The sequence below is a fragment of the Cyprinodon tularosa genome, unplaced genomic scaffold, assembly GCF_016077235.1.
Source record: "Cyprinodon tularosa strain WSP-4 unplaced genomic scaffold, ASM1607723v1 ctg525, whole genome shotgun sequence".
NCBI classification, from domain to species: domain Eukaryota; kingdom Metazoa; phylum Chordata; class Actinopteri; order Cyprinodontiformes; family Cyprinodontidae; genus Cyprinodon; species Cyprinodon tularosa.
In genome coordinates, this window is record NW_024039258.1 from 192,411 (window position 1) to 213,519 (window position 21,109).

General features: G+C 44.0%; 1 protein-coding gene across 1 annotated transcript in view; it reads right to left on the reverse strand.

Annotated features, from left to right (window-relative positions):
* Positions 1-21,109, reverse strand: part of LOC119795836 (titin-like) — a 166,156-nt gene that overhangs the window by 140,092 nt on the left and 4,955 nt on the right. Inside the window, 27 exon segments of the mRNA XM_038304063.1 lie at positions 593-853; positions 936-1,196; positions 1,545-1,808; positions 1,898-2,170; positions 2,284-2,550; positions 2,672-2,953; positions 3,034-4,730; positions 5,782-5,950; positions 6,043-6,207; positions 6,295-6,527; positions 6,620-6,858; positions 6,951-7,225; positions 7,228-7,392; positions 7,490-7,632; positions 9,114-9,314; positions 9,397-9,454; positions 9,759-10,017; positions 10,106-10,165; positions 10,657-10,905; positions 12,705-12,818; positions 12,934-13,173; positions 15,397-15,517; positions 15,630-15,805; positions 15,938-16,023; positions 16,099-16,386; positions 17,201-17,404; positions 17,810-17,913. Of these exon segments, the coding sequence (XP_038159991.1) occupies positions 593-853; positions 936-1,196; positions 1,545-1,808; positions 1,898-2,170; positions 2,284-2,550; positions 2,672-2,953; positions 3,034-4,730; positions 5,782-5,950; positions 6,043-6,207; positions 6,295-6,527; positions 6,620-6,858; positions 6,951-7,225; positions 7,228-7,392; positions 7,490-7,632; positions 9,114-9,314; positions 9,397-9,454; positions 9,759-10,017; positions 10,106-10,165; positions 10,657-10,905; positions 12,705-12,818; positions 12,934-13,173; positions 15,397-15,517; positions 15,630-15,805; positions 15,938-16,023; positions 16,099-16,386; positions 17,201-17,404; positions 17,810-17,900 (6,841 nt within the window). The 5' untranslated portion in view covers positions 17,901-17,913.

Consider the following 21,109-nt stretch of genomic DNA (forward strand, 5'->3'; position numbering starts at 1 on the left):
TATAGAAGTTAAAGGATCAAATTCAGCTTTTTACTCCAGTAAAAGTCTAAAAGTAAATTTTTTAAAACTACTTAAAGTATAAAAGTAAAAGTAATGCAGGTAAAACTGTTAAGGCCAGAAGCTTTACTGCACTACCCTGTCAAAGGAACATCTTTCTACAATTCTGGATGATAACTTCCTTAGATTTCATTTTCTACATTAGCTTGCTAGCTCGCAGCGGTAAGAGCTTCTACTGAAAGATGGGGCTTCATCAGCTCTTTATTTCAGCTCTGCAGGAATAGAGCTCATTGGTTCAGCAGCTTCAATGTAGCAAATAAATGTCAAAATGTGTGAATTCAGGACATTAGTTCTCCGTCATTCCTGCTGCTAGCATGTTTTGGACTAAATGAAAATTAGCACCTCATTCTTTCATTTCCATCTTTGACTTCCCCCTCTGGAGGTTAGGACAAATAGGCAGAATAGCCGCATATTCTTATTAGCCATATAGTTCAAGGCATAGGAATATACAGTATTTATACTTTGTTACTTGAAGCCTCTGGTCATCGGATAGATTTGATAAACCAACACAAGTTTTTAAATTCTGTCCGTTTACCTTCGACCTTTAGATTGGCCGTGGTCTTGGAGGTGGCCACCTGGTACGTGTACTCTCCAATGTCGGTGGCTTTCGTGATAACAATAACCAGACGTCTGACGGCGCCGTCCACCTCGCTCAGCACGTTGTCGCTAAAGTCCACGGGCTGTCCGTCCTTCAGCCACTTTCCCTCTGCAGATGGGTTTGCTACTTGACACTCCAGCACTGCAGTCTGGGAGTCCGCTACTACCAGGTCGCGCAAAGGCTTCTTGATAGCGCCGCCTGGTGACACAGGGCGGTCATATCGTCATTGTAAAGAGCATTACGGATGATATCAGGTTGACAGAAGTCTTATCCTGCTTACCTGTCACGGTGAGCAAAGCTCTGCACGTCTTCTCACCCGCAGCGAACATGTACTCGCCTTCCTCATCCTTCATGGCGTTGATGACTGTCAGGGTGTGGTGCTTATTCTTGGTCTCCATCTTGTGCTTGGCGCTGGCTTTCAGCGGCTGGTCCTTGAAGGTCCAATAAGGGTCGATACCGGGGTGGGAAACCTCGACTTCGAAGGTGACATTCTCAGACTCGGAGCACTCCGTGTCGTTCATCGGCTTCAGGATCTGCACAGCTGTTCAAGCAGGATGCAGGAAAGGAACCCGTTAGTGAGCAAGAAGATATTCAGATTAAATAAGAACTTTAGCAATTTATTTTGTGATTTTAGGAGCTTCTCATCATGTCTGAGCTAAAATTCCCATTCTTTCTTATCTAACCCATCTTTTCTTGATAAATATTGAGCAAATTTATTCTGTGGTGAATATTTTTCTTTTATTGTTCCAATCAAAAGATGCTGAGGTTCTTAATCACTGCTAATACCTTTTCAGATTTATTTTTCTGAACCTAAATAACTTTTCAGCTTTGACCTGTTAGATGTTTAGCCAATGAAAAGAGACTTGGAAAGTCCAGGTGGGTAACTTACGCTCTACAGAGAACTTGCAGCTGGTGTCCACTCTGCCAACAACCATTTTGTAGCGGCCCTCGTCAGACGCGTAGGTCCTGCTGAAAACCAGACGCTGCTTGGCTCCCTTTGCCACCACACTGACTCGGTCGCTGGGAACCAACAGTTTGTCATCGTGGTACCATTTGACCGAGCTAATGTCCTGAGCAGAGATCTTGGCCTCTAGGACAGCCTTGGTGCCTTCAATGGCAGAGATGTCCTTCAAAGGAACGAGGATGCCGATGCCTGCAACAAAAAGAGGTTTGGTTTTCAGAGATTTTTTTTTCAGAAACAGAATGTAGTTTTATTTCAATAAATGAGTTTAGGGCACGTACTCCGAACATTCAGCTTTGCAGAGGTTTTAATATCGTGGTCAGGAACCTCGAAAGAATATGATCCAAAGTCGTCCTTGGTGGCGTCTTCAATCAGGAGTTTGTAGACTAGTTTGTCGATCACAATGTGCACACGGTCAGACGCCGTGACCGGCTGTCCGTTCTTTTTCCAGCTGCCTTCAACGTTTTCCTGCGAGAACTTAACCTCAAGCTGAGCGATGTCACCTTCACAAACAGTTAGGTCCGTCAGAGGCTGAACCAGGGTCACTGGACGCACTGAAAATAAAGATAAAAGTGTTCAGGAATGGACCTTCAGCGCATCTACAGAGCATTTATTATTAGGAATGGACAAGATATATTCCTGAATCAAAACAGATTCTTAGACTTACGCTTCATCTTCAGCGAGGCGGATGTGGTGAATTCTCCCACTTTGAAGGTGTATTTGCCCTGGTCTTCCTTCTTGACGTCTCTCACAGACAGACTGTGTCTTCCACGACGAGACATCATGACGTATTTACTACTGGGAGAGAGCAGCTTGCCTTCAAAGAACCAGCTGCCTTCAGCGTCTTCACGCGTCACAACGCATTCAAACTCTCCAGAGTATGTTTCTGGCACCTCAGCGTCCTCCAGCTGCTTCACCATCTCCAGAGGGGCTCCTGTTCACATCAGGATGCAGAAAGAAATTCAGACACGACGGCTTTCATGACTAATTTACAACTAAATATAAGAAGAGTTCAATGATCAAACAACATTAATAAAGTTCTCATTTTTACCCACCTTCAACGTTAAGGTTGGCGCTGGTTCGGACGCTCTCGTCATCTATAACCACGCAGGAGTATTCTGCATTGTCCTTCACCTCGAGCATCAGCACAGACAGGAAGTGGACCTTTCTGTCAGAGTGCATCCTGTATTTGTCTCCTGAGAAGATCTCCATGTTGTTCTTGAGCCATTTGACCTTAACGAATGGCTCATTGGTCTCACACTCAAAGGTGGCCATAGTGTCCTTCTCCTTGGCATTGATCTCCTCCAGCTTCTGGGTAAAAGTGATGACTTGTTTGGCTGCAAAAATGTGAGATTTTATTAGAAACATGATTTCAAAGGAGTTATGTGTTGTAGGGTTCAGGGTTCTGGTTGTGTACCTTGAACCAGCAGGAAAGCGTGGCTTGATGTCTCTCCAGCAGTGCTGCTTGCTTTAACCATGATGCTAGCCGAGTCCTCGGCAGTGACATTCCTGATTACCAGTTCACACACATGGTCTTCAGGCCAGAACCAGTAGATCCGTTCGGACTTCTCCAGCTGGACGCCGTTCTTGAACCACTGGCACTCCGGGTCTGGTCTACCCACCACTCTGACTCTGAATTTCACTTCATCTCCCAGAGCGACGGTCTGGCTGCTGATCCGCTCCAGGATCTTCGGAGCCTCCATGCTGGCCGAGAGTTTGATCCTTTCTGGTTTCAGAGGTTTAGCTGTAACTTTCAGCCGCTCTTCCTCCTTCCTCCTCTCAGCCTCCTCCTTCTGTTTTGCGTGGTGTAGTAGCTCCTCTTTCGTCTTTCTTAGCAGATCTTCATAAGAATCATCTCTCTTGCGAGACTTGAGCTCCACAGCGGTGATGGACTCATAGTAGCCTTCCTCTGTCCTACGCTTGAATTTGCTCCTCAGCTCCTCAGACTCCTCCACAGCTTTTTCATGGACAATTCTGTGGGCCTTCTTAAGCTTAACCACCTCCTTTTGTTGGGAGTCCTCGGATGATAGCTCGGTCTTCACCACCTCAAATGAGACTCGTCCTGCCTCGGACGGAGCTTCACCCGCTTTAGCCTCAGCAGCGTGGCGCAGATGGGTTCTGAAGTCCTCCTTCTGCTGGATCTCCAGCTTCACAGTGTGTTCAGCTGAACCCAGGTTGTTATCCGCTATAACCTTCACCTCTCCTGAATCATAGGATTTGATTTCTGTGATCTCCAGGTAGTAGATACCGTCATAACGAAGACGGTATCTTTTGCTTTTGCGGATGAGTTGTCCATTGAGGTACCAGTTGACCTTCGGAGCTGGATATCCAGTGACTCGGCAGCGGAATCGGGCTATGTCGCCCTCCATGACCCTTACAGGTTCAGGGAGAAGGACGATCTCTGGTTTCATTTTCTCTGTTTCCTCCTCAGCAGTTACTCCATAAGGGCCACCTTCATGAGCTTGCCTTTCCATTTCATCCATGCGCTGAATTCCCCTCCTGCCCTCAGGGAGCTGGGATTCCTCCACGAGGCCCTTCTCGTCCTTGACAATCAGGGTAGCCGAGGTCTGGTCGACTCCAAACTTGTTGGTGGCTCTACAGGTGATCACGCCGCTGTCTCTGGCGTAAGCGACCTCGTAGTCCAGGCTGCAGTAGCCAAACTCGTTGACCATCCGCAGCCTGTTAGCAGCAGCCAGAGGCTTCCCGTCATGCAGCCACTCCACCACCATGTTGGGGTCTCCGATAGGAGTGAGCCTGCACTCAAAATGCGCCGGACCAAAACGCTTCATGCGGACTGATGTGAGCTTCTTCTTGAATGCCGGTTTCTGTTGCTTCTCCTTGTCGTAGAGGTCGCCTTCCTCCCACTGCTCTTGACCATACCGCAGGTGAAGAGGCTCCAGCTCTGGAGGTGTGATCTCTTTGGCTTTGTAGGTCCCTTTGGGAATTATGAGCTTCCTCTCTGGCTCAGGCTCCACGTATTCCACCTCCACATTGACTCTGCAGCGGGTGGTGTCTCTTCCAGCCTTGTTGATGGCTGTGGCAGTGTACCAGGCACTGTCTGACCCGGCAGCTGATGGGATCTGGAATTTGGCTTCTCCTTTGGTTCCTTCAATCCTAAAACATGACAGTTTTGCAGTTAAAGATTTCCGGCAGCTAAAAGTCCCAATTCTATACATAATACAGAACAAAATGCACTATTAATAATAATAATACATTTTATTTAAAGTGCCTTTCAAAAACACTTAAGGACACTGTACAGGTAAAAGCAACATTGTCATAGTTAAAGGAAACAACACAAACTGCACACAGGACAGTAACAAAAAAAATCATGTGAAAATGCAATCTTGAAAAGGTGGGTTTTTAGTTTTGATTTGAACAAGGATAAAGACTTGGTATTGCAGATGTCAGAGAAAAAGCTCTGATCCCCATGGTGCTGGACAGTTGGAAGGAACAACAAGGCAAGAGTTATGAGAGAGGGAGTAGAAATTTGAAGTAAATCAGAAGGATAGGGAGGGGACAGATTGTGAATAACTTTAAAAGTAAGTAAGAGGATTTTGAATTGAATTCTGAAATTGACAGGGAGCCAGTGGATGTGCTGTAGGACAGGGGTGCTGTGATAGAAAAAAAGGGTTCTAGAGATAATGCGATATGCTGAGTTTTGGACGCCGTGAAGCTTGTTTAGTGATTTTTGCTGTAGACCACAAAGAAGAGAGTTACAGTAATCGATGCAGGAAGTGACAAGACTATGGACAAGAGTAATTTCTATCAAGGATGACATCTTGACTTGTGGTGAGGGGTGGATTATGGAGTTATCAAGTGAAAGGGAGAAACTGTCAGCTTTGGATAGTGTAGGTTTGGTTTCCACTAGGAGGTTTTCTGTCTTCTCAGTATTTAAGAAAGTGGAGGTGAGCCAGGATTTTATTTCCTCTAATCAGGAGGTTAATGAAGGCTATGCTTAGATAAAGAAGAATGAGGATGAAAATTAGACCAGAGTCTGGTGCTATTAGAAGATCATTGCTTATTTTTAAGGGGGCGGTTTCAGTACTATGACAGGGACAAAAAAACAGACAGGAACTGTTCATAAAGGTGTATTAATACAACAATATCCACATACCGCTGTGGATTTCCGAGAACCTCGTGTGATTTACTTTTTAAAGGGACTTACTTAACGTTTGGATGCTTGTGTGGGGTGATGATGTCACTGTTTTTCAGCCAGACAATGTCAGGCAGTGGGTTTCCAATGGCTTTAACAGCCAGTTCAACCAGAGTTCCTTCCTTCACACTGATGTTCCTCAGTTTCTCTGTAAACTGTGGACGCTCCAGGGTTTCCTTAGCTGAACAGGACAGAAAGCTTAGATCAGCATGTTTCCTAAAGCATGGTGACATAGGAGGCATCTAGCAGAGATACACAGGAGTTAAACCCTACCATCCACAGTGAGATTGACAGAGATCGATGAGCGCCCGGCTCTGTTCTGAGCCACCACTGTCCATTCTCCAGAGTCGTGAGGCATGGCCGGGACAATGATCAGCGACAGAGTCCCATCCTCTTTAACCACGATCTTATGGGTGTGGTCACTGATGATCTGTTGTCCTGAGAAGTAAAAAAAACAGAATCTGTTTAGCAGCAGAGAAAGTTTGTTCGATAACGCCTTTCATGGAGATTCGATGTGAGACTTACCATTGTGGAACCAGTAGGTGTCGGGCATAGGTCGCCCAACAACTTTGAGGTCGAATCTGGCAGTTTGACCCTCTGAACATTTACAAGCAGAAGGTTTCATGACAAATACTGGTTTGTAAAGTCTTTCCAGCTGTGCCTCGTCGGTCTCATCGAGTCGACGAGCAGGAGAGCGTCCGGGTGAACGGCTGGGCGAACGCCCAGGAGAGCGGCTCAGAGAGCGAGGAGATGTGGATCTGAGGAACAGGTTTGGAATGATTAGCATTAGTAATCTTTTAGACGTAGACTTAGACAACATTTGAATCACATCCTTTAAGTGAATCCGTACCTGATTCTCTGTACTGCAGGCTGCGGCGTGTATCTCTGAGGAGCAGCCGCGGATGACTCCACATAAAGTTTCCCTGAGCAGACAGCGTTTCCTTTCATGTTGGTGGCGAAGGCAGTATACACGCCTTCGTCTTCTGGTCGCACCATCGACAGGCGCAGGCTAGCTCGCCCATCCTGGAGAACCTCCATCTGGTAGTGATCCCCAGGTCTGATGCGCTGGCCGTTTTTAAACCAGGCAATCTGCCAGGAGGTTCAGAAGTCAGTGACTTATCATTGGAAGTGTACATTATACCTTTATTTTTCATTGCTAACACCAAAATACGACGCATCACCTTGGGGAGCGGCATTCCAGACATCTTGCAGTGGAAGGTGACGCTCATTCCCTCCATGATTCTGTAGTTTTTGACGGGCGTGTCGAAGGCTGGCTGTGCCGCCTCAGTGGCAGCAGCGGTCACCATCAGCTCCCCGTCCTCGGTTACAATCTCTCTATAGGTGATCTTCATGATGGTGAGCTCGATCTCCTGAATTATTCTCAGCTCCATGGCTGACAAATGGAATTCCTGCAAGATTATCAGAAAATATAGGATAACTTTAGCTTGAGTGCGATCATTAGCTGTAGCTAACGTTTATCCTAGCTGCTGAAAGGTGTGGCTTCTACCTGTCCAGAGATAACAGTGGTCATTGTGTCCACTGTGATAGAGGGAATGTCTCCAGGTTTGGGCTCCGGCACCGGAGCGGCCACTTCCTGGGTCTTCATGTAGGCTTCATATTCCTCTGCAAGCAAAAACATCATAACATTAAAACCCAAGCCCAGCGTCCTTTTCTCAGTCCGTCTGCTTGTCTCACTCTTTAGACGTGATGATGGACATACCTTCCTCCAGGAGGCTGGTGGAGGCCGAGACTTCTCCAAGCTGATTCTTAGCAAACACTGAATACTCTCCAGCATCGTCTGCAAAGGTCATGGAGATCTCCAGCCTGCACTCCCCGGTCTCCTTCTTGTATGCAACTTTGTACCTATAATGAACACAAACATGGACAGTGGCTCCAAATAACTTTACATCATTAAAGGAGGTTTCAAAATTATAAATATTTATTACTCAAGTAATCCTACTGTTTAAAAACACTTTTATAGAATTTAGAGGATCAACTTAAGCTTTGTACTCCAGAAAAAGTGCAAAAGTGCATTTTTAAAACCACTTAAAGTATAAAAGTAAAAAGGTGTGAAGATTCTCAGTCATCCAAGTCATACTCATTCCAAAAAAAGAATATTAATAACAATCGACTGAGCTTTTTCAATACAATGGATTTCCATTCCAAAGGGGTGGACCTGTTAGTTTCAATTTGCATGTTTTCTAAGCAAAAACAAGGCTTTGTTGTGCTACTGTATAAAATGTATAGTTTAAATTTATAATGAAAAACTGCAGTTAGAGTGTAATCTCATTTATTTATATCTTTTATCTTGTAATTGTTTGACAAAGTTGGTTCTAGTCATATTTTAGAGTAACAGCTTACTTTTGGTCTTGGGTTATATCCCAAAAAACATAGAAATGGTGGAAAAAGTTCTTAAATTCTTATTTAAAACTCTCAGTTCCTACCTTCTTTTAAAAAAAAATATAAATCAGATCATTTTAAAATGTTTTTCGAGTCATTTAAGCTCCTTAAATTGGAAATAAGATTTTCTCTTTGCTTCTTTTTGTCTTTGCTTTTGAAGGAAAATAAAACAGAAATATAAATAAAGTATTTTCTGCTCCTGCTTCTGGGTTAATTTGAGGGTAAAGGTTTTTATCCTGTAGTTAGGGCAATTCTAGCTATAATCAGGGGCGGAGCTAGATGGGGGGCCAGGTGTGGCCATGGCCACCCTTAGCCAATCATTGGCCCCCCCTACCGTTTTTTTCCCTCTAATACAGACGGTGGCAGCAGTAATACTCTCAAGTGAAATATTCAAAACATTAAAATTTTTTCATATAATAACAATTACTTAACAAAAACAACGTGGTTAAGGTATCTAGGAGTCTTCAATTAAATTATAGATAACAATTTTAATAAAAACGTATTAAATAATCAATTTATGTAGATATTAGTACTGTAAATATCAATTTTATGCAGAATAATTATTGATAAAAGTAGGTTAGTAATGACAATGGAAAAGATGTTCGCCCAAAACTGAAATAATTTTATCCATTATAGCTTTTATCTAGACAGCAATGATGTTTAAATATATGTGTCTATTTGTTAACAAAGGCTGTAGGAAAGTATAGTTTGTTTTATGTTTTGCTTGTTAATTTTCCTGTTGGAACAGTGTAGATTGACTGTGAGGTTCTGGTGTCTATCTACTTTCCGCCCCCCCTCAGTCTACATTGGTTATTGCCTGGACACCCTTATAAAAAGGTTCAGACTCCGCCTCTGGTTATAATGTCGGCGGTTCAGGCCTGTCATACCTGAGGGTTTAACTAGATCTTAGCCTCAGTGGTTGAAGGTTGGCTTTTTTTCAGTACCTGTATCCGGTGGTGAGCGGCACGCCATTCTTCTTCCACACGATTTGAGGTTTGGGGTTTCCGCCCACCTGACAAATAAACACGATGCTTCCTCCTTCCACCAGCTTTTGAACACCTGGTGTCTTAATGAAGAAGGGAGCAGCAGCAGGAGCGTCTGGCTCTGCCTCCATCATGGTCTCTTCTTTAACTTCTTCTGTGACTCTGTGGATCACAATCAGAATGACTTCAGCCTAAAGAACCACCGCTTCATTCCCTGAAACTCTAGAAAATATCCCCTACTTACTGTGTCTGGGAAATGTCAACGGAAACCGTCTCCTGCCTGCTCTCGATGTCCTCAGACACTGCAGGAAGAACAGAAGAGCAGCTTTCAACCCACAAAATGAGAAACATTTTTCTCAAATGCAGCTTTATTGATATTTTACTTGCTTAAAAGTTGTGATTTATTCCAATAATCGCTGACTAAACAGGTTTAGCAGCTTTCTGCTGCTGTTCGGACAAAGTTGGAGGGCCTCTATTCATCACCCTAATCCCTAACTCCCCAAAGAGACTCTTGTAGTTTGGAGACTTGGTAACCCATTTAAAACCCTGACATCCCCACCAGTAAGCACACTTATGTCCTCCTAAGGTGCCACAGCGTGAACTGACCCTGGACCAGCAGGTAGCAGGAGGTGCTGACGGTTCCAGCCTCGTTGGTGGCGGTGCACGTGAAGCGCCCGCTGTCTTCTGCAAAGGCTTCACGGATCACCAGCCGAGCCAATCCGCCGGTGTAGCTGATCTGGAAGTCAATGGAGCTCTCAATCTTGTAGTCCTCCCTGAACCACATGATGACGGGGGCGGGCTGACCGCTGATCTGGCATTCCAGGGTCACCGACTCGCCCTCTGTCACGTTCGTGTTCTTCAAGCCCTGCAGGAAAAAACACAGCACCTTTAGGAGACGCCCCGTTCACTGGCAAGCTGCTCATACGGGGAACGATCTGAACGGAGGCACTCACAGAGACCAGCGTGGGCGGGACGACAGCGTCACCTGCAGGTACAGCTGCTGCCTCTTGCACCTGTCACAGAGTCAGATCTATTAGACCTCAGCGGCTCTCATTCCTATTTCTAAAACATAAACAAGACAAAGCAGCACGCAGGACACGAAGTGGGATGTTCCCACCCAAGAGGTGATGAAGAGAAGAAGAAAGATGAGGAAGCTGCTGGATGGGCTGGAGCTGTGAGGATGAGGTTGTCAATAGAGCTGAGAAAGACGCTTGTTAAGGTTTTTATTAGAAGAACATTTATTGTTGGATTTTTCACAGAAATCAAGAAAACCAGACTGCTAAGAGGAGGACCGGCTCCGTTGGCTGTGGTGGCTCCTTCCCTCCCCGCTAACTGGAAACCAAACCACTTTGTCTCCGGAGGAGTGACAGAACGGGACAGATTACAGCAAAGATCTAAAGCTTCCTTTAAAGCTGCTGTCTGGTACCAAACTGCTGATTCTTTCTTTTACACATCAGGTTTTCTTGATCTGCTCAGATCCATCTCACTGAGCGGCAGGACCAACCTTGGCTCTCCAGTCCTCATACTCCCTCTCCATGCCCAACATGTATGCCACCCCCGTCTGTATGAGGCTGCCGGAGAGGGATTTCTCAGTGGAGTCTTTGAACGGAGGTGGGATGGACCCCAGCGTCTCGCTGGTCTTAACCGCTTTAAGAGACGGACTGGGAGACTTGACTGGTTTGATGATCTTTCTAGAAGAGGAGGAGGAGAACTCTTTCTGCAGAGACGCGATAGCCGAGCCGGCGATGGACACCTGACCAATCCAGAGAGGAGGAAAGGCCACACCGTCATCAGACTAGACTGCATCAAGAAGCTGATGAAGAATCTCAGTCATCCAGGTCACAGTCATTCCAAAAAAGTTAAAAAACAATCCACTAGACTTTGTTTCCAAGTTTGAAGACTTTTCTCTTCCATCCAGGAAGCTTTTTCAATTCAAAATGTCGTAAATAGCGTTTAGTTCCAGGTTTTATCCAGCAGCTCAACAAAGCCTGGTTTTTGTTTAGAAAACATGCAAATAGAAACAGATGAACGGGTCTGCCCCTTTGGAATGGGGGTCATTCGGCTTCTTTTGTTAGACTGCAATGCCCATACCTGTCTATGTCTCTGAAAGGAAAGTCGTTAAAGGGAATTCTTGGCCTGGCTGACTAGGTAAGACTGGAGTCTCTGGAAAAACTGTAGAGGATTTTCTCCAAACACAAAATCCCAGAACATTTCAAACCAAACAGACCCTTAAACAGAGACTAGTTCATCCTAAGGATAAAACCTCCAGATCCAATCTGAGCAGAGTGGTGTCTGCAGGTCAATGCAGTGAGGAATGCTCTGATGTTTATATTGGAGAAACCAAACAACCTCTACACAGACGCATGGCAGAATGTTCACATTTTGGACAAAGAAGACAGGAGGTTTAAGAGGGGAGTGAAGGAAGCCATCTATGTTAAGAAAGAAAAACCAACCTTAAACATGGGGGGGGGACTCAGATTTCAGCTTCCAAAAACTTACAATGCCTGTTCAGCCAGACCAACAATTCCCTCTAACGACCCCCTTTTCAGAGACACAGTCAGGTATGGGGCATTGCAGGCTAACAAAGAAGCCAAACGACCCCCATTCCAAAGGGGGGGACCCGTTCATCTGTTTCTATTTGCATGTTTTCTAAAGGCTTTGTTGGTCTTCTCTATAAAGCCTGAAACTAAACGCTATTTCTGATTTTTGGAATTGAAAAATCTTCCTGGATGGAAGAGAAACGTCTTCAAACTTGGAAACAAAGTGGATTGTTTTTTAACTTCATTGAAATTACTGCATAAAGACCTGTTCACACAGCACAGTTTGGGACGTTAGTTTGATTAGAGCAACAACCGAATAAAATCAGGGGAGTTTTAGGTAAAGCAGAATTAATTATGGGTAAAAAGGAAATCTGGTCTCCGATTAATGAATTAGGTGAGGAGCAGAATGAAGGAGAAGGTTAACGGAGGTTTCGTTGGTTAAAGACACCTCTAGAACCAGCTTAAAAACAGCTTTGCATCTCAGGCAAGCAGTAAAAACTAAACGCCTGTCAACATGGTTTCAGGGCACTAAGTCTGCTTGGTCTATTTTAGTCTGCCTCACCATACAGGGATGGGGGGAGAAAAGCAGGGGTGGGCAATTCCAGTTCCTGCAACTTTTAGATTTGCCTTTGTGTCGATACACATGAATCAAGTAATTAGATGATGGAGAGGACTCTGGAGGAACTGACTGCATGCTGAGGAGGTAACTCAGCCATTTGATTCAGATATGTTGGACCAAGGATGGATCTAAACGTTGCAGAATACCGGCCCTCAGGATATGGAACTGCCCACCCCCCCTGCTTTAGAGGGAAACCAACACCTGTTTGCTAAAACGTTGACTGAAGCATAAAGTGTTCAGGTCGAAAATAACTGGATCCTCCCCAAAGAACCAGGATAAGAATTCAAATCTGAACCCACTAACTCTTCTGAATTTGAATGATCCACCTTTCAGTTATGGTTGTGACCAATGTGTTTAAGTGTCCTACTGCTTGCCTGATGCTGCCTCTCTTACCTCCCCAACAGACTCTGGTTTGGGGACAGAAACTTTAGAAACCATGAACTGTGGAACTGGAGATGGAGCGAGTCCAGTGTCCACCCCAGAGACCATTTCTGTTCCTCTCTGAATCTGAAGCGATCAACACATCAGCGTTAACGTCTGTCGTAGCTCAGCTTATTGTTCCGTATCACATTGTTTACGAATTCATTTATTTTGGTGAATCTCTGGCTGATCTTTTCCTTACGAGCAGGTGGGACTCCTGAGCAGCAGTGAGCATTTGACCAGCCTGCGCTCTGGTTGACATCCACCCCATCTGATAGTGTTGATCTGCAGTCACAGCGCCCGCCTGCTGCCTCATTTCTGCCTCTACAGCCTCCGACTCTTCAGCTCGGCCGCCCTCCACATGCACGGGGCGACGGATACGAGCCAGGTCGACGGCGGCCACCACCTTGGCCACCGCCCCAGCTTTTACCCCTCCCTCTGCCTGGAGAGGGAACCAGCAGAACTCAGAAAATGGCAGAAACGGACTGACATGAAGTCCAACTCCTATCACTAGGTAACTATAGTTAACTAGTTAACTACTACTACTACTTAACCATCACATTAACCATTACATTAACCATCACTACTACTAGTGATGGTTAATGAGGCATCTTGTAGCCAAACTTTATGATTCTGCGTTGATACTGTCTCACAGAATACTGACACCTGCTGGACATTTAAAGGCACTACAGGCAACTTATTCGACAGACTGAACTGAATTTATTTGACGACCTAATACAATGATATCATTATTATTATTATAGGTTATATTGCATTATTTCATATCTGTGTTTAAATTGAAAATATTTTTGTTTTTTTAGATGCAACCAATAACAAATATAAACAAATATCATAACATGAAACTTTAGGGGAAAATGTGAATGAGGATGCTGCTGGATTAGGATTTTAAATCATATAAAAAAAAATAAAGAGTACATTTGATATTAACTTTAAAGATAAAATGAGTGTGCTGATGAAGGTTCTCAGTCATCCAGGTCATAGCCAGACATTTGAATTGAGAAAGCTTCCTGGAGAGGTGGCGAAACGTCTTCAAATCTTGAAAACCAAGTCCAGTGGATATTTTTTGAATTTTTACGGAAGGATAAAATGAGTGATAACTGAGAGGAAAAGGATGACACAACGAGAAAATTAAAATAAAAAGACAACGGCTGAAACGGTCCTTTTCCTTTTAGGCTCCAAAATCAAAATTCTGGATCCTTTTAATGATAAACTGCAAAAGATGAGACATTTTTTTTAGCAGATGCATTATGTTGACAGATACGATTTTAAACACAGTTTAATGCATCAGTAAGTTTTAAATAACTCCTGTATTGGTCACATGACTTTCTAGAAACGACACGCGCACCGATGCAGCGTTTGGCTCTATAGGCTCAATGCATGCTCCCACGCTGCAAGGAATACATTTGAAAGCTGCTAATTAATAGTGAGGCTTGTTTCTTTAGCTATGCTAATTATAAAAAAAAATCCCAAAGTTTTCTTCTTTCATCTCCAGTTTGATCTTGAGTAAGTCTGCAAACACTACTAAATAACAAATGGTCCAAACTAAACGAGAGTTAGGGTTTCCAGAAACACAAAGATCGACTAACCATCATGACGTGAAAGCAGACGTTCAGAAACTGATAAAAAAAATATAAAGTAAAAAAGCCGACGAACCAGAGAAAAAAGAAAGCACAGATGAGATAAACAAAATAAAGCCGTTTTGACAGAAGCTTCATGGGACAGATGTAGGTCAGAAAATACAAAACAAAGAATTATAGAATATTAGGCATAAGATATAAAAAAATAGCTGCCTTCAAAATAAATTAGAAACGACAAAACAGGACACAATAAAGATATACTAAAAACGGCTTAAATCACCAAGCCAATACTAGGCAGTTGCCTAGGGCCCCAAATTTCCTAAATCCGCCCCTGCAGGAGGTTCATTTTTAGTTCAGCTTGTTTCACAGCAGCTGCAGTTTAACATCAGACAAGCTGGTCGTCATAAATTAGAAAGTAGGTGCTCTTCAGCAGTAAGAACCAACGTTTCATCATCTCATGGCTCTAAATTTCTGCTTCTAATTTTTTAGCATTTTCTCTTATTGTTATATAAACTGTGTCCCACTTTCATCAAAACCTTAAAAACCTGTTATTCCAGAAAACACATTAGCCTTTTCTATAGACGTACAGATACAGAATCTCAGACGAGAAACATCAGGAATTAAACCACTCCCAGGTTTGGATATTATGTGGATAGAAACCAAAATATGGAAAAAGTTTCAAAGAGGGAGGTTTTTATGTAACAATAGGAGGTTTCTTCCTGTTCAAAGGGAGTTTTTCCTCTCCACTGTCGCTACAAGCATGCTTAGTGTGAGGGATTGCTGAAGAGTCAATGAGTCGATGCAATCAGCTGGTTTTCCTTAGATAGAAAACTTTGAATCAATCTGACTGGATGATCTGGTGAACTGGAAAGTGACCTGAGATGACATGATGTGAATTGGAGCTATAGAAATAAACTGAATAGAATTGTAGTGTTGTTGGTTTAATGGCTGCGTTCTGATATGAAGGAATCCAGGCAGCAGGAGAGGAATCCTGGCATAAATTCAGCTAAAAAAGGTTTCATACTTTAACCATCTGGTTGAAACACCAATAAACACGTAATTCTCACCTCTTTAATCTCTGTGAATGTCTGATACACTGCTTTCCCATCGTCTCCCCTCTTCCATGGCGGGGGGACCTCAGCGATGGTGGCAGGCTGTTTCCTCGTGGTGACGGGAGATTTTACCGGCCTGGAGAGGAAGACCAAGAGGGGAGGAGCTTCACTAATGGAGCTCCATGGTTGTTCCTAACAGTTAGCAGAGCTACTTCAGGTAGACATCACAGACTGGAGGCTCCACCCACCTGACGGGTGAGGGCGTTGGCGCCTTCACGTGTCTGACTGGCGACGGCGACTGTTGGCGCCCTGCGGTCACCTTGGAGACCAACGAGGGCTGGGTGGGAGACTTTGACGAAGGTTTGGGTGGAACTCTGGGTGGGGTCTTGTGACCAAGAGTCTGAGTCAGTTCAAATTCCATCTTCTGAGGAGAAACACACCAAACCCAGGGCAGATTAGACCAGAATAACAGAGATTAGATGTGGATTAATTAAGGAGGAATGAGATGAAACCCCCGGTTCAGACCACATAACCTTATTGCCGTAGACTGACTTACCTTTTCAACTCTTGTGATTCTTGTCTGGGAAATCTGAGAGGCTGAAATCACTGTCTTAGTTTTCTTAGCTGGAACCGGTTCTTCACCTGAACACAAACATTCGGTTTAGGTTCTGATCACATCAGCAGCAGTTGGAACCCGTAGAAGCGAACAGAGCTCACCTTGGACCAGCAGTTCACAGGTGGACGTGGCCCGTCCACTGCTGTTGGTGGCTGTCGCAGAGTACGTCCCAGAATCCTCTGGGAAGGCCTCGGCGATCAGCAGACTGTAAAGGTCTCCGTCCTGCAGGATCTGGAAGTCTGCAGAGCTCTGGATTTCGGCTCCCTCCCTGTAGAACTTCACTACAGGAGTGGGGATCCCTGTGACTCTGACGTTCAGTCTCACCTGGCTGCCCTGCCTCACGGTGGAGGTCTGCAGCCTTTGAAGGAAGGTGGGAGGTGCTGTCTCCGCTGCAGCAAAACAAAAAAAAACACTGTGAAAACACTGAGAGAGGCCAGCTTTACACTTCACTTACAGCAGCATCCATTCAAAATGACCCTTCCCAGTCAAATGCCAGCCAAACGGCAGCCCCCTCCCCTGCAACTCCAAGCAAAATCCCCTCAAACTTCCAGCCACTGGCCTTCTCCTGGGCGTGCATATTTCTTTACTCTGACTCCACCCTTTCACTGAATTACAAGGTCTGACCAGGAGATGGCGCTTCTCTTTCTTAATGTCCACAAATCATGACAGAATATTTTTTAGTGCAAAGATTGATGTTTAAAAAGGAATTGTAGGGGGCCAGTCAAGGACCGGCCAAGGACTAGTCAAGGGCCAACCAAGGACCAACCAGGGAACCAGCCAAGGGCCAGCCAGGTACTAGTCAAGGGCCAGCCAATTTGCAGCCAAGGCTCAGCCAGTGAACCCGCCAAGGACCAATCAAGGATTAGTCAGGGAACCAGCCAAGGACCAGTCAAGGATTAGTCAGGGAACCAGCCAAGGACCAGTCAAAGGCCAGCCAAGGACTAATCAAGGGCCAACCAAGGACCAGTCAAGGACCAACCAGGGAACCAGCCAAGGACCAACAATGGACCAGTAATGGACCAGCCAAGGACCCATTAGGGAAAGTGGGGAATTTTGGAATGGCTAAACTGTTCAAATGTAAAATGCGTTCCTTAGATTTTGCTGAAAATTAACAAGCTTTATTTTGCTGCAGATCATTCTGAAGATGCTAAATGGTGGATTTATAAGAAATAGTGCTGGAGCAGATTTTCCTTCCAGTCCCACCTGTAACCAGTAGCTCAGCGGTGCTGGTTGCTTGCCCGGCGCCATTGGTAGCTCTGACAGAGAAGCGTCCGCTGTGTGCGGCGGTCACCGCGGGGATCCTCAGAACAGCGCGGCCATCGCTGAACGAGATCTGGACGCCGGGTAGAGCTGCGGCGGAAAGAACCTGGCCATCACGGAACCAGCTCACCTCAGGAACTGGAGAACCTGCAGAGGAGAAGGACCAAGAGTCAGCAGCAGAAACTTTACTGAATAAATTCTCATGTTTTATTAGAGATCAAACTGGAATGAACTTTCAAAAATTTGGAAATTTTATCTTTATTTAGTTGAACTTAAATAAAAGTAAAGTCTAAGTAGCAGGTATATCGATGATGAATTTGAATCAGTAGCTAAACTGGCTTATTTTTTAGAAAGTAAAAACATTTCCAAATATTTCAGATTTTATTAACTATTGATGAGAAAATATTCACACTTTAAGACATTATCACTTTATTGTTTTTGATCACTCTGTTAGCTTTATTTTTCAACATATTTAGCTTGTAGCTTTTAAGAATGACCAGTGGAACCTGGGGCCCATCAGTCTGGGACCTGCGCCATGATGATGCTTCTTACCACTGATCTGAGCCTCGAACGTGGCGGCACTACCCTCCAGTGCCACGACGCTCTTTAGCGGCTGTGTGAACGTTGGTGCTTGTGTTGACATGTTGGTCGGCACCCTGGAACAGAGAGGAAGACATTTAGAGAGCGTCATCAGGAGAAAAACATCCAGAGAAAACAGGAAATAATAATAACACCTTTAACATCTTTAGTTATCGTTACCATAGGCAACCAGCAGATGCCGCCAGATCTCCCTCATACTTTAGCAAATGGAAAGAAGCTGATTTTAAAGTGAAATCCTTAAAGGGATAGTTCGGGATTTTTGACATGAATCTGTATGGCATCCCCATCACCAGTGTCATGCAATCACACTGACTTACCCCTGGCAGCATCCTGTGAGCAGAGTTCTCGTCCAGCTTTGGTCAAGCCGAAAGTAGTCCGGCAGGTTTGCTAGACCCAGCGAAATAAAACGTTTCTCTTCCCAAAACATTATGTGTTCAAAAGAGCGATATTTTTGCATCCCAAAAACATTGTAGTGGAAAAAGTCGCACGTCGTTATCACTTGGTCCTATTTTCTCTCTGTTCGTATCAGTGCGCGCGACACCATGACCTGACAGCTAGGGCCTACTAACCTGACAACAGCCAGATGCATGTCTCGCTCCGCCTAGCTCCTAGCTAGGAGCTAGGCGGAGCGAGACATGCATCTGGCTGTTGTTGAGCTCGCTGTCAGAATGACGGCGCGCACTGATACGAACAGAGAGAAAATAGGACCAAGTGATAACGACGTGTGACTTTTTCCACTACAATGTTTTTGGGATGCAAAAATATCGCTCTTTTGAACACATAATGTTTTGGGAAGAGAAACGTTTTATTTCGCTGGGTCTAGCAAACCTGCCGGACTACTTTCGGCTTGACCAAAGCTGGACGATAACTCTGCTCACAGGATGCTGCCAGGGGTAAGTCAGTGTGATTGCATGACACTGGTGATGGGGATGCCATACAGATTCATGTCAAAAATCCCGAACTATCCCTTTAAGGAGGCCAAATGTTGTTGTGTATATATTTAATTTTTTTGCATCTGGAGCGTGTAACAAAAGTTATTTACCTCTGGGATTATTAAAGTATTTCTGAATCTGATGTTTCTGTTCTTTAGATGCAGAAATATCAGATTCTCCTGTTAATGTAGATCATCCTCTATAGAATATCTTATTTTTCACAGTTTGCTACATTTGATTATTAAACTATGATTGGAAAATATTTCCCTCCTTTGTTTCCTAAATTCCCTTCAGTTGTTGGTCATGTTTGCTGTTGATTTAAATACTAATGGGGGAATATGTGCAGCAATAGGAAGGATTCACTTTAAATTTCCATTCTCTGCGTTTTCCTTTGAATACACACAAGCTTTAGCTTCAGAAACAGATGAGATAAACTGAAGAAATCCATGTGTCACATCAGCTCAATAGTCAAAAAGAAGGTGCCAAAAGGAGCAAAAAGTGGTTGGGGTGTAAACAGTGTGTTACCATATATATATATATATATATATATATATATATAAACAATAGAAACACAATACGAATCCACATTGTGGATTGGAACCAATCTATCTTCAAGCATCACATGGCAACCATCACCTAGACTTCTAGAATGCAGTCGGTTCCCAGATGTCGCTGACTCATGTTTTCCTGCCCACAAAATGTTCATAAACCGCCTGAATATACGAAATCTCACCACATTTGAACCAAAGTCTATTGATCTCTTAGGCTACAAATCTAAAGAAAAACATTTTTTACCCATAGACGGACATCCTAAACTGCCAGATTGGGAAACATCCCAACCTGGCAACAATGGACGTAAGATGGGAAACGTTAGCCTTTAAATGAAAAACCCCATCATGCACCGCAACATATTTTGGAAAAATGTTTTTATCTGAATTTGAAAATAAAATCCGTACTGATTTATATCCTCAGTAATCAGTAGCCTGACAGCCATCAAATCCTAATATTTGCTGACTGGCTTGCTGCCTGTTTTCACTGAGTTTCTGCTGAATTGTTAAAGCTTCAAAAGTCTTTGAGCCTCCATGCCATCACCCTAATCCTCATCCTGTTCTTAATCTGCGTCACAACAACCATATTCCTTCCAGTCAGAAGAAACAACTTCATCAAATCATAAGATCAACTAAAACCTAAAATAGGTGGAAAGATTCAATGAAATATCTACTTTTCTTAGAAACAATGATGAGTCCTCAGACTCTGCAGGGGAAAATATTAGATTTATTGCATAGAAATAGAATTAATAGCTGCTGATTAACTTGCTGGTTTGATCTGATCCTGTTTGAATGATGTAGAGTCAACTAAATATTCAAAAAATATCCACTGGACTTGGTTTTCAAGATTTGAAGAATGACATTTCTCAATTCAAATGACATTTGAATTGAGAAAGCTTCCTGGAGAGGTGGCGAAACGTCTTCAAATCTTGAAAACCAAGTCCAGTGGATATTTTTTGAATTTTTACGGAATGACTATGACCTGGATGACTGAGAACCTTCATCAGCAATCAACTAAATAACAACAAAAGTTCCTTAAACTGAAGGCAGCTTCCAGTCCTGTAACGTCCAAATCCATGAGATGAAGGTAAGAGCATAGATCTAGAAAAACTAGATGGTTAAACTTATAGGATACATTTTCATTCATAAAACAGCAAAAACAGAGATGATGAAGCTGCAGCTGCTGCTCATGATATGTGAGCATCAGGTGCTTCACGTACCACAGCTCAATTACTGCCTAAGTACTACAGCTACTGCCTCAGTACTACAGCTACTGCCTCAGTACTACAACTACTCCCTCAGTACTACAGCTACTGCCTCAGTACTACAGTTACTGCCTCAGTACTACAGCTACTGCCTCAGTACTACAGCTACTGCCTCAGTACTACAATCACTGCCTCATTACTACAGTTACTGCCTCAGTACTACAATTACTGCCTCAGTACTACAGCTACTGCCTCAGTACTACAATTACTGCCTCAGTACTACAGTTACTGCCTCAGTACTACAGCTACTGCCTCAGTACTACAGCTACTGCCTCAGTACTACAGTTACTGCCTCATTACTACAGTTACTGCCTCAGTACTACAGTTACTGCCTCAGTACTACAGTTACTGCCTCAGTACTACAGCTACTGCCTCAGTACTACAGCTACTGCCTCAGTACTACAATTACTGCCTCAGTACTACAGCTACTGCCTCAGTACTACAGTTACTGCCTCAGTACTACAGTTACTGCCTCAGTACTACAGCTACTGCCTCAGTACTACAGCT